Below are 13,725 nucleotides of genomic sequence, written 5' to 3'. Positions count from 1 at the left end.
AAGCAGTGCCCTTTCCATAGTTCTAGCTCCCTTTCTTGCTGTGACATAAATATTCCCCCACTGCTCTTCCAAGAACACCCACACGAGAAAGAATCGTAGGGGGCAGAGCACATCCAACTTTTCGCAGCACCATAAATAACTTTCCAGCTAATTTACTATCCACATTAACAGTGAGCAAAATTGTATATGGATGCGTTAAGGTACTGATGTTAGTTGAACTTGATAGAAATTTCTTGGTAGCTCTAATTTCCAGTGTTCCTTTTTATATGCAGTTCCTCTTTAAATCTCGATTGTAGAGAGGTTGAAAACAAATTCCTTACTGAACGATGAGATAAATTTGTTTATCTCTTTCGCAAACTTTCTAGCTGTTCCGCAGTTTGCTGTGCATCGCAAGTTGACGCTTTGTGAGAAATTTTTTTATCTGACGTCAGCACCGTTTGAAGTTATGCAAGCATTCACTGCTTTCCCTGAAATCATGCCATAACGTAGTAGGTCACTATTATGCACATCTTGAAAACTGTATTTGGAATTCTTGAAACGTGCAAACACCAGTATTTGTAACAAGGGTGCCTTGTCTTCCCTTGAATATTTTATTGCTGCGGACTTATTCGAAATCTGTTCATATATATATATATATATATATATATATATATATATATATATATATATATATATATATATATATACTCCTAGAAATTAAAATAAGAACACCGTGAATTCATTGTCCCAGGTAGGGGAAACTTTATTGACACATTCCTGGGGTCAGATACATCACATGATCACACTGACAAAACCACAGGCACATAAACACAGGGGACAAAGCATGCACAATGTCGGCACTAGTACAGTGTATATCCACCTTTCGCTGCAATGCAGGCTGCTATTCTCCCAGAGAGACGATCGTTGAGATGCTGGATGTAGTCCTGTGGAACGGCTTGCGATGCCATTTCCACCTGGCGCCTCATTTGGACCAGCGTTCGTGCTGGACGTGCAGACCGCGTGAGACGACGCTTCATACAGTCCCAAACATGCTCGATAGGGGACAGATCCGGAGACCTTGCTGGCCAGGGTAGTTGACTTACACCTTCTAGAGCACGTTGGGTGGCACTGGATACATGCGGACGTGCATTGTCCTGTTGGAACAGCAAGTTCCCTTGCCGGTCTAGGAATGGTAGAACGATGGGTTCGATGACGGTTTGGATGTACCGTGCAGTATTCAGTGTCCCCTCGACGATCACCAGAGGTGTACGGCCAGTGTAGGAGATCGCTCCCCACACGATGATGCCGGGTGTTGGCCCTGTGTGCCTCGGTCGTATGCAGTTCTGATTGTGGCGCTCACCTGCACGGCGCCAAACACGCATACGACCATCATTGGCACCAAGGCAGAAGCGACTCTCATCGCTGAAGACGACACGTCTCCATTCGTCCCTCCATTCACGCCTGTCGCGACACCACTGGAGGCGGGCTGCACGATGTTGGGGCGTGAGCGGAAGACGGCCTAACGGTATGCGGGACCGTAGCCCAGCTTCATGGAGACGGTTGCGAATGGTCCTCGCCGATACCCCAGGAGCAACAGTGTCCCTAATTTGCTGGGAAGTGGCGGTGCGGTCCCCTACGGCACTGCGTAGGATCCTACGGTCTTGGCGTGCATCCGGGGGTCGCTGCGGTCCGGTCGCAGGTCGACGGGCACGTGCACCTTCCGCCGACCACTGGCGACAACATCGATGTACTGTGGAGACCTCACGCCCCACGTGTTGAGCAATTCGGCGGTACGTCCACCCGGCCTCCCGCATGCCCACTATACGCCCTCCCTCAAAGTCCGTCAACTGCACATACGGTTCACGTCCACGCTGTCGCGGCATGCTACCAGTGTTAAAGACTGCGATGAAGCTCCGTATGCCACGGCAAACTGGCTGACACTGACGGCGGCGGTGCACAAATGCTGCGCAGCTAGCGCCATTCGACGGCCAACACCGCGGTTCCTGGTGTGTCCGCTGTGCCGTGCGTGTGATCATTGCTTGTACAGCCCTCTCGCAGTGTCCGGAGCAAGTATGGTGGGTCTGACACACCGGTGTCAATGTGTTCTTTTTTCCATTTCCAGGAGTATATATATATATATATATATATATATTTCTGACGAAATTCAACTTCGGAAACTGTAGTAGATATAATGCAATGTTTACTTTGTTTATCGTTGCCATTGCTCTGCTTTGTATCAACACCACTAGCACTGTAGCACTGTTGTGGGTTACTCGTCGACTAAGCAGTTCAACTGCGCTCCGTAGTGTCAGGTTCGTACTGGTGAAGGGTGTAAATATTGTAAAACTTAGAAAAGAACCAACGGTAAAAACAACAAACGACAAGGTACTACAAAATAATAGACGAAAACGAGTAAGAGTGAAGCGGAATGTAAATGGCAGTTGATAAATGCCTAGCAGAGATCATCATGTGAGTGAGACAGTCGGTGAGGCATTCACGCCTCTGGTAACGTGTAAAAAACCGCTATGGAAACATGAGACTTTGAATAATTAATATGGATGGACATAGTTCGCTCACTTCAAGAACTGCTCCTCATGATCAGCGGCAGTAGGTTACCGTTTTACGCATCACTACTAACGCCGGTCATTTTGAGCCTTTGGTGGTATTTCACATCGGCAAGTATAGTACTGAATACCGATACCCAAATAAGCAGAATTTTGTATTTATTTTCATTGGATAAACAAATTATTTGGTTTTGGTTCACCACCAGATGAGTCTTGTAGACAACCATTCACCAGAAGGAAGGAAGGAAGGAAGAATAAGGTTTAACGTACCCTCGACATGGAGTCGTACACCGGACGAGCCATTTATGCCCAGGCGCTGCTGTGTACAGCAGAATCTGATCTGTGTGTTTATGTCAAATGCAAATAATGGAGATATTACCAACGAAATAATCGCAAATAATGCGGGCTCAGAGCAGAATGACTCTATACAACAGTTTTAACTTCTTTAAATAACAGATACAAAAGCTACCATCAAGCTGTTAGACAGAGCTGGTGAGATTGCTGTAGATTATGTTAATTGGTTGGAAAAGACTTATTCCAAATGCTATAGATACACAAGAATTGGACAAAAATATGGAAACACCGCGAGAAATGCACAATGAACGTAGACTACTGGCCATTAAAATTGTCACATCACGAAGATGACGTGCTACATATGTGAAATTTAAACGACAGGAAGAAGATGCTGTGATATGCAAATTATTATCTTTTCAGACCATTTACACAGGTTTGGCGCCGGTGGCGACACCTACAACGTGCTGACATCACGAAAGTTTCGCACCGATTTCTCATACACAAACAGCAGTTGACCGACGTTGCCTGGCGAAACGATGTTGTGATGCCTCGTGTAAGGAGGAGAAATGCGTACCATCACGTTTCCGACGTTGATAAAGGTCGGATTGTAGCCTATCGCGATTGCGGTTTATCGTATCGCGACATTGCTGCTCGCGTTGGTCGAGACCCAATGACTATTAGCAGAACATGGAATCGGTGGGTTCAGGAGGGTAATACGGAACACCGTGCTGGATCCCAGCGGCCTCGTATCACTAGCAGTTGAGATGACATACATCTTATCCGCATGGCTGTAACTGATCGTTCAGTCACGTCTCGATCCCTGGGTCAACAGATGGGGACGTTTGCAACACCATCTGCACGAACAGTTGGACGACGTTTGCAGCAGCATGGACTATCAGCTCGGAGACCATGGCTGAGGTTAAGGCCAGAGGTGGTTGTTCTGGGTACTGATTTCGCAGGATATATGCACCCAAATTGCGTGAAAATGTAATCACATGTCAGTTCTAGTATAATATATTTGTCCAGTGAATACCCGTTTATCATCTGCATTTCTTCTTGGTGTGGCAATTTTAATGGCCAGTTGTGTAATTGCAGACTCAAGCCAAGCCTGCAGGTTGTGCTGTTGTACGTGACGGCGGACCGCACCTGCGGAAATTCATGAACACAATCCAGGTGTCTGTCGTGGTCACGACAGGGTTCTGTGTAGATGCGAGTGCATTATGTCAGAGTTATGTGAATTCGAATGTGGGAAAACTGTTGGTGATTCTGTAAGCAAGGGAGCAGAATCATCTGGAGTTTCAAGAAGAACCGCGCTGAAGATCTATAGCGCATGCAGGGAAAGCGGAAAGACATCATCCGCTAAGTCACAACGCAGGCGAAATCGTGTGTTGAGTGATCATGATAGGCAGTCACTGAAAAGGGTTGTTACGAAAAATAAGAAGACGAGAGCCGCAAATGCCACTGCTTCACAGAATGTCACTTTGTGGACCCTGTGAGCACCAAAACAGCACAAACGGTGTTCCAAAAGCTGGGAACTGCAAGGCGAGCTGGAATTTCAAAATCACACATCAGTGATGGAAATTCCTGTAACAGGAAAACTTTGGCATCGCAGCAATAAAACCTTAACTATGGAGCAAAGGAAGAAACGCACTTGGTCGGATGAGTCTTGTTCCACATTGTTTGGAACATCTGGTCGAGTTTATGTTCGAAGAGTGAAACATAGCGAGAGTTTGGTGTTAATTTGGGCAGCCAAAATGTGGCATTCCATGGAACCATGGTTACTCTGAGGGTCGCGTTACTCCCAAGCATTACCTAAAAATTTTGGTTAATCAGGAAAATCCCATGGTATATCGCCAAATCCACAATGTTTCAATAATTAACCAAGCGAGTAAGTGTCGCAACACAGCATATACCACATCTGAGGATTTTCCTACCCACTTTTCCACGGCACCCCGGCGCCAATGGCAAAACTCCTAGTCTGTGAATAACGGTGCTAGCCTCCACTGATCTTAGTTTGTGGAACACATTCTGAAAAGTGAGGGTATGACTTGTATTCCCTGTTTTGTGTATGCCTGACAGGAAAATTCCCGGAAATCATCGACGGCATTTTTCGACAAGTTCAGTAGCTCAAATGGTTCAAATGGCTCTGAGCACTATGGGACTTAACATCTATGGTCATCAGTCCCCTAGAACTTAGAACCACTTAAACCTAACTAACCTATGGACATCACACAACACGCAGTCATCACGAGGCAGAGAAAATCCCTGACCCCGCCGGGAATCGAACCCGGGAAGGTTAAGTAGTTCCCGTCGTTCTTCCAGCACTAGTGTTACCTCATCTTTAGGATTTGTAAAATGCCACTCAAAAACGATATGAGTTAATCTGTGCGAAGCACCGCTTGCGTCACCGATAGTCACACACGGTTGCAAAGGTCAGTAATGATGGTTCTTTAGACTGCTTCTGAAGAAGTTTAATTGCGGAAGAAGTTGTACTCCCATATCTTCTGTTGTAGATATGACTACCTTCCAATGTGATGTACTGTCTCTGACGTCATTTTACGAAAAGATTATCAAGATATGTTGTGAGATACTTCAGATCCTCTAACTGTTTTGAATAGTTTAGCTTTGATGTCTCAGAAGTAGCCTTAGTAATCTTAACGTCTCAGGCTTTTGGGGCAGCTGCCATTAAAGGTAAAATCTTCCGTGTTGTTAGGCCGCATCATGTTTCTTGACGTCTTAACTCCTCTAATTGAGATCTTGTTCGTGATTTTCTAGTCTCCTGTGTTAGCTAAACTCTGAACGCAGAAGCAAAAGTTTTCCGGAAAATTATAGAAAGACCACATCTTTCAGTCAGAAAAAATGAAATACTTCTCCCGACGCAATCAGACGCACCTAATAACTTCTGCACTGCTGTAGTCTATGAAGTGACGTGCTGCTGTAGCAAAGTGTATTTGCTCCTGCAGTCGAAACTGGGAGGACATTAAAAACATCGGATTAAAGAACACGAAAGCCGCACACATTTAAAACGGATTGTGACACCTGTGTTAGCGGGACATCAGGGGAACAGCGACAAGTTCCAGATTCTACAAAGTACGACTGATAGCCAAACAAGCTAGCTAGAAGGGAAGTTCGGCAACTAAAGTAATTTCGACAGATATGACTGGTAGATGATTGTAATTGATGATTTTGGTTTATGGGGCGCTCAACGTCGTGATTATCAGTGCTGTACAAATTCCCAATCGTTACACAGTCCAGACTCGCCATTTTGGCGGATGATGATGAAATAGTGAGGACAACACAAACATGTTCCCGGGCGGAGAAAATCACCGACCCGTTTAAGAATCGAATCCGTTGCCCCGTGATCCAGAAGCAGCAATGCTAACTACTAGACCACGAGTTGACTGCTGTCCAACCTTAGAATGAAGCAGTTGGGTTCACGACATTCAGAAACAGATGGTCCCGGTATGGCAATATCGATAATTTTTGGAGATGGCATATTGAATTGCCGAAACTGGCAGCGAAAATAAAATAAAATAACTTCTCAATTTTGAAGGCTCTTTGGCGAATTTATTTGATAAATAGTTAAATAAATGTTTTAGTGCAATGAATCATTTTTGACTATATGAAAATCTCCAGTTCACTTCCCTCTACCATCTATATAATTTCGGCCCTTAAACTTTGGGACACCCTCTAAGAATAGAGATCGTATTAAGAGGAGAATCACTGAGGTACTCACAGACTGCGGAGCCTGGGACAGACTGAACACAGTGAGGAGGGCACCTCCTGGAGTCCAGCCCTGTCCAGCCGCAGGATCTCCAGGGCCGCCGTGCCCTCCAGGTTGGGGAACTCCGTCAGCTCCCGCGCGTCGGACAGGATGCTGGCACAAGTAGACAGAAGGAAATATTATCAACTCTGGCAAGTGACGCCTACCAAGCACGAGAACTTATACAGAGATAACGTGAAATATATTAGGTGTTATTCTCAAAGTCACTAGACAGTCATAATAAAGTAAAGTACAGACTGCAGAGTGAAATTTCATCCCTCCAGCTGAGCTTGTGCTGAGCTGAAACATTTTACCGCAAGATTAAAACAGTGTTCCGTATCGAAAGTCGAACGTGGGACGTCTGTCTTTCGTGAGTAAATGCTCCAGCGGCTGAGCTTTCTAAGTGCGACTCACGACTCACCTTCACAGATCCACTTTGACCATTACCTCTTCTCCTAGCTTTCAAGTTGCATATCTTGCTGGACTAGCGCTCCTGGAAGAAAGGATATTGCAGAGAAATGGCTTAGCCGTATCCTAGGATAATGTTTTGTTGCACAGCAGATACAATTCCCGGGAGCTCTCATAACTTTTTAAACTTATTATTTGGCGCAGACGGTAGGTAATCAGATCCATCTCATAACGTGTGGTGCAATCGGTATCTGGATCAGTCAACCTTGCAGAAGGCATGGTGCAGCTCGTAACACGTTGCCACACCAGGCCGAGCAATAAACAAGGAGTGCAAACTGGGCAGTATTGCAGCACCCAATACCAGCGAGCCTTGCAGTAAGCATTCGTAACATGTAAAATCTGATCAGAGCTGCTCTACAGCGTCTAGCACTGACGGAAATTGCGAAGGCAAGGGGAACTGATAATAAATGAGGCATCACGGTGGGGACAAGTCCACTGAGACCGCCAGATAATGGTAATACCGTCTGCACCTCTGATTCCGACATCTAAAAGGACTGCAGACGACTGCCATGGAACTTCGTCACTGGAAGCTGCCACTGTTGTCTGGTCCCCATTGTAACTGACAGATCTGGACAAGTCGGGGCCTTCCACTGGCACTTTAGCACCGCCTCCGTGGTTGAACGTGGTACCATCTCCCTGGTTGTACATTATGTTGCTGATCTGGGTTCTGGGATTTTGCTTTCATAACACCCACCATCTGTGATATGTTGATGGCACACGCCTAAGTGGACTTCTTCATTCGAGAGTGCTGAGTCGGGGTGCAAGAATTCCAGGTGGGCCACGGTAGGTTTGCGCCTGCCGGCTCCTGATCTAGCTACCAGCACGACATCGCTATTGGGTCTGGACTTGCTCAACACCAGCATGCTGTATCCACATTCCATGCCACTCTCCAGTATGCAATAGCACGCTTTCTGCCGCGCCGGAGAAGACAATCTGTCCTGTGAGATCACGAATAATAAATATATTATCAGATAACACTGTTTGGCTGAAGCCATACGGCGCATGACTGCTATCCTCACCAGCTCCCGAGGTCGGCCTATGCACCTTTACCGCCAACATCCAATCTCCTCAACCTGCACTAAAAATAATCCTGAACCAATGGGAGACCTCTACAGTTTCGACAGTGAATTTTCACTGTGCAGCTTCTGCCTTTATGGCACCCGCCACCTATGATATGTTGGTGGCACATGCCTAAGTGCACGTCTTTCTTCGAGAGTGCTGAGTCGGACTGCACGAATTCCAATCTTTCTGGGAGACTGAACACTGTGTGCTAGACCGGGATTCAAACATCAGGAGGCACTGGTGGGAGTGGATCTGCGAAGGGGTGTTGTCAGTCATGCTTGGATAGCTCAGTCGATGTCTACGAAAGGCAGAGGTCCCAGTTCAACAGTCCAACAGAGTTTTGGTTTATCAGGAAAAATGAAATCCACGCGTACTCCACTCCAGATTGAAAATTTGTTCTGGATGCAATCCCCTAAACTGTTGCTTTCTTCCAGGAGTGCTGGTCCCGCAAGGTATGCACAGGAGAACTTCGGTGAAGTCTGGAAGGTAGGAGACGAGGTGCTGGCGGAAGTAAATCTATGAGGGCTGGTTCTGAGTCGTGCTTGGATAGCTCAGTCGGCAGAGCACTTTCTCGAGAAAGGAAAATACCCCACGTTCGAGTCTCAGTCCGAAACACTCTTTTTTAATTTGCCAGTCATTTTTAAAGCACAGATATTGCCCAGAGAGGTCTCGCAGACATACTACACTCAATCGTATTGCGCCAGGCAGTGTGGCCACATACTGACGGGAGCAGATTACTAGAAGCTGGTTTGCGATCTTGAGTTTCCATGCGTCGTTTGCTACTGACATCCTATTGCCATGAACAGATTATTGTAAGCTGGGCGGCCATTTAGGCGTGTCGACTTTCGTTTACCGCTAACATCATGTCATGGACAACAGAGATGGCGTACAGCCAGAGAACAAGACGAGTGGGTTTCTACGGTGTTCAGCAATGAGTCTCGCTTCTATTCGTGACAGTGAGATTGACGCCAACGTACCCGTGGAGAACATGGTGAAAGATCACAGGAAGCAGAAATTCTCGAAATCCGCACCTCACTATCTCCTGCACACCGGTGTGAGAAGCTATTTGGGATGGACAACAGGAGTAATTTGGTGACTGTTGAACCGAGGCTGAATATTCGCGAACATGTGGCAATAATGGAAAACCTCTTGTCATGTCCGGCTACTAGGGTGCCAAATGGCGTATTATAACAGGATAATGGAACGCCACATACTGCATTCACACTACAAATGCCTTGAGAAATATCGGATCCTTGACAGGCGAATCCGTTCTCATGGTTTGTCACTCATAGAACTTGTCGAGAATGCGGTAGGAAGATGTATACTTCCACGCCATCCTCCAGCCAGCAATCTTTATGAACATAACGTCTACACAAAGGTTGGTAAAAATCGGTCTGGTACTTCAAGCTGTAACACTTTCAGTCCTTATCAGTATATTATGAGTATATTGAAGTGGTGCAACAATGTGTCATAAGCTTGGCAATACAGATAGTTGTTCAGTTATGATGATTCGCGTGACTCATTTTCCAAAGGACGTTCCAAGTACTCTTTTTAAAACTGTCATTTGCTTCTCTAATCTCACTCAAGCAGCCAAACTGAAGATATTATCCTAGGGAATATATGCTACATAATTTAGAAAATGCAGATAAAAACTTAGAAACAGAAATTAAGAGAAACGATTGAAAATTAAAAACTTTCTCTCTTATTCATATTTTTGTCACAGTTGTGTACAATGTCTTGGTGGTGACTAGTTTCGAACGTTAACGTTAATTCTGGAACCATTGCCTACAGGACTTACAGTATTAGTAAAGACAAAGAATACGAAATATTAGAACAATTTTCAGTATACTATTTGTACATACCGGAGCAGTGAAAATATCGAATGAGACATACCTGGAGTTCAAGTGTTTGTTAGAGCGTAATTACAATGATAAACTTACAAGCAATCTGCATGAAACAGATCAGGATGTAAACGCAGTTCAATTATAATACAGAAGTGGTAATTCACGAGACAAGCTTACACTGAAATGCAGGTATCTCTTATTCGATATTTGCAGTACTACCAGTTATGCACAGTGTGTGCTGAAAATTGCAATAATATTTTGCATTATTTGTCTTTAATAATGAAAGTTCTAAACTAGTCATCACGCAACTTTGACGAATAAAAAATACGCAAATTTGAGATGCTTGTCCTTTTATCAACAAAATGTCTGATTCGCTTAAAAGAGTTTCAGTTATACATGCAAATAAATAACAAATTACAGTGAAAGATTCTATTCCAAAGCAATGAACTCGTGTACAGATTAACACAAGCAACAGCTTAGATATGAAACTTAGATACGAAAATCTGGAGTTTACCACAGTAGCCCCACAGTTTTAATGGACTCCTATTGAAATACTGACTGTCAGAAAAGTATTCCCTTGTCAATATAATGATGAAAGAAGAATTATTCTAGTGAAAATACTTTTTCTGTCGACTATTCATTTATTAAATGGTATAGATCCTTCAGAATGAGCCCATACAACCAACAACAAATACCAGATGGGAGCATGTGTGGAAATAAGAATTGCAAGAGACTTGAACAAGGGACTGTGTGGAACTGGTAACCCGATACGACACATCGTTCTGATAACCCTTTGCTAAGCTAAGAATAGGTTCAAGAGTGCACAGTGTTACAAACGGCCGCTGAAGTTGATCATATACAGGGTGATCCCTGAGACGATATGGAACAGAAAAAGTCTAATGAACGTAAGTCAGAAAATGGATGGTTTCCATGCCAGAGACCATTTATTGAATCAAGTTACAGAGACTGCGGTCTAATACGTGTTTACCATGCAGCCACAGTTACAGTATGTGTTGAAAGTGGTTTCCATGTGCCTCAACACATGCATGTATGTGCCGTAGCATGTTCTGTCTCACACGTTCACATCGGCCAGGCCGCATCTGAACAATGCAAAGGCAGCACGAATACGCCGTTCCAGTGTCTTCACATCTGGAATGGGGTTGGCTTTTGAGATGGCCCAACACCCATAAATCGCATGGATTAAGATCCGTTGAACGAGCAGGCCATGCAAATATACCCCTCGTTCGATCCATCGACCAGGGACTGAGAGGCGTCCGGACGTTAACGGCGAAGTGGGCTGGAGCACCATCATTTAGCTGCCACATAATCCTTCGAATCATCAGTGTGACTTCTTCCAGCAGGGGAGGCAAAGTCGCCCACTAGTAACACTGATAGTTCCGGCCTGTTAGGTGATGGAAGACTGGCCCCAAAATACGGTCGCCAATTATCCCTGCCCACACATTCCGGCTGCACCGATGCTGATGATTCGCTGTCACTATACCATGGGGTTTTTGAATCTATCCTACAGATGACTGTTGTGAAAGTTGAAGGTAGCACTCTGCGTGGAGGTGGCCTCGTCTGTGAGTAGGATGGATGACACATACCCCGGCATGGTGGTTGCCTGGTGAAGAAACCAGTGAAAAAACTGCTCCCGATGTGGAAAGTCTGAAGCCAGTAAGCCCTGCACACGGTGTAAATGATAAGGGTGGTAACAACTGTCATGGAGAGTGTTTCGCACAGTCGTCTGCCTTAACCTGTACTGGCGGGCCTACTGCCTGGTACTGCCACGGCGGTCGCCTTCCGGAATGTTAATCACATTTACCTCCAAGGTTGGTGTCCGAACATTTCGGGTATGTCCTTCATGATTTCCTGCTTCCTGAGACGACGAAGTCTCAGACAAACGACGAAACACTGTTGCTAACATTGAATGCTGCGGCTGTTGTCGGCGAGGATTAGTCTCCTGACACAACCTTGCTGTGCGCTGCCCATTGACATTTGCCTTTACGTACGTAAACACCATGTCGGCAAGCTCTCGGTTGGAATACAGAACCATTGTGTACCACGCTGTGTCACATTCACTACAAGGCGAGTCGTCAGAGAAGTGAATCGGACACAACATTATCAATTGCTACAGTAGGAGAGGGCGCTAGGGTACGACGCATCCTCTAGGAGGAAACCACGCACACTGTAACTATGGCTGCATGTTATAGCGCATATTAGACCTCAGTCTCTGTAACAAAGTGAAACTGAATAAATGGTCTCTAGCATGGAAACCATCCATTTTCAGGCATAAGTTCGTTAGACCTGTTTTGTTCCCTTCCCTCTCATCGATCAATGTCTAGTGTTTGTACACGGTGGAAAAAAAATCATCCTGTATACTTTATTTAGGCCCACGATCGGTTTTGGCTTTCAACGTCTTAATCAAAGAAAAGTATGAAATCTGGAAACAGGAAAACAGTGGTAGACCAAAGGTTCACATTACAAAAGAGAATGGACTTCTAACAGAGCTCCATAGTATCCATACAGCAGTCAATTCACATTGAAACCTATTGGATGTTTGTTAACGTTAGATGACAATATTCTGCTTCGTATTTTATAGATACGCCAAGAATCATTAGTGAGCTTCCTTCCGAATACCAAAAAAAAAAAAAAAAAAAGAAAAAAAATGTATTAAATCTAAAATTATAACAGGGCCCACACAGTTAAATATTTTGGGCAAATCCAGGACATATCTTCTCTGTTCAGTTTATGATTTGGCTCTGCATATCCGTCAGACACTGATTCAAAAGCTACACTTTATGCTATTGCTATTTTCCTGAGCCCAAACTGGCAGTCTCAGAGCGAAATGTGTGTAATAAAAGCTGGTATTACCAAATATCTTAAACAGTCATCTATGTAAGGTGCTTAAATCGTTAGAGGTCTACTTGATATTTAACGATAACCACGTAAATTGTCCTCATAACAGTCTGCCATGACATTTCTATAGAGAATAACAAACCAGATTTAATGAACACGACAGGATAATAAACAGAGAAATGTGAATCGGTACTATTTTTAAAGTATTTAGCACTTTTTTGGTTTGCGATAGGCCTATTTCGGCTACAGTGCCATTTTCTAGCTACCTGTGACTGATAAATATTATCATTAAACTTTGTTTCTAATCTTATTTCTATTGACAATACTGAGTGATTATACAATAGTACTTGTGTCTAACTGTACTGAAAATTGTACTGATACTTAAATATAGGTAACAATACCGCTGGTGTTCTGCTAAATAAAGCTGTCAAAAGAAAAATTAGTAAACAGAACAAAAAGGCGATAGTCAACAGAAAACTTGTCTACAACATTAACGACTGAGATATGGCAATGTGAACGCTACAATCATAGAATCACGCAACCTATAAAACAAAACAACCAAATAAATAGACAGTGACGGCACTGATCGATGTTTTGTGGACGTCAAAAATAGCGAGACGTAAGTACTATTGTTATAAGAATGGAAAAAAGGGTTAACGAAAGCATGTATTATTCGCAGGCAGCTCAGCTGGAGAATGACGCTGTAGCCGAAATTAACCTACCCCAAACCAGTAAAGTACTAAATAAGTTAAACACAGCAGCGATTTGGATTTCTCTACTTATAGTGTCTGTGCGTGGCATATATCGAGCTGCAGGACCTCAAGACTACAAACGACACGATACTGAATTGCAAAATCATTTCCTACATTACACTGCTTTCTCAGTAGCAGATGCT

The 13,725-nt window shown here is 44.3% G+C and overlaps 1 protein-coding gene across 1 annotated transcript in view; it reads right to left on the bottom strand.

The window, feature by feature from the left end:
* Positions 1 to 13,725, bottom strand: part of LOC126282058 (lutropin-choriogonadotropic hormone receptor-like) — an 800,001-nt gene that overhangs the window by 250,841 nt on the left and 535,435 nt on the right. Inside the window, exon 8 of the mRNA XM_049981496.1 lies at positions 6,574 to 6,714. Within this exon, the coding sequence (XP_049837453.1) occupies positions 6,574 to 6,714 (141 nt within the window). The remainder of the gene's footprint in view (positions 1 to 6,573; positions 6,715 to 13,725) is intronic.

Source organism: Schistocerca gregaria, chromosome 7, assembly GCF_023897955.1.
Source record: "Schistocerca gregaria isolate iqSchGreg1 chromosome 7, iqSchGreg1.2, whole genome shotgun sequence".
Lineage (NCBI taxonomy): Eukaryota > Metazoa > Arthropoda > Insecta > Orthoptera > Acrididae > Schistocerca > Schistocerca gregaria.
The sequence above is the reverse complement of the archived record's forward strand: the minus strand, read 5'-3'. Positions and strand labels throughout refer to the sequence as shown.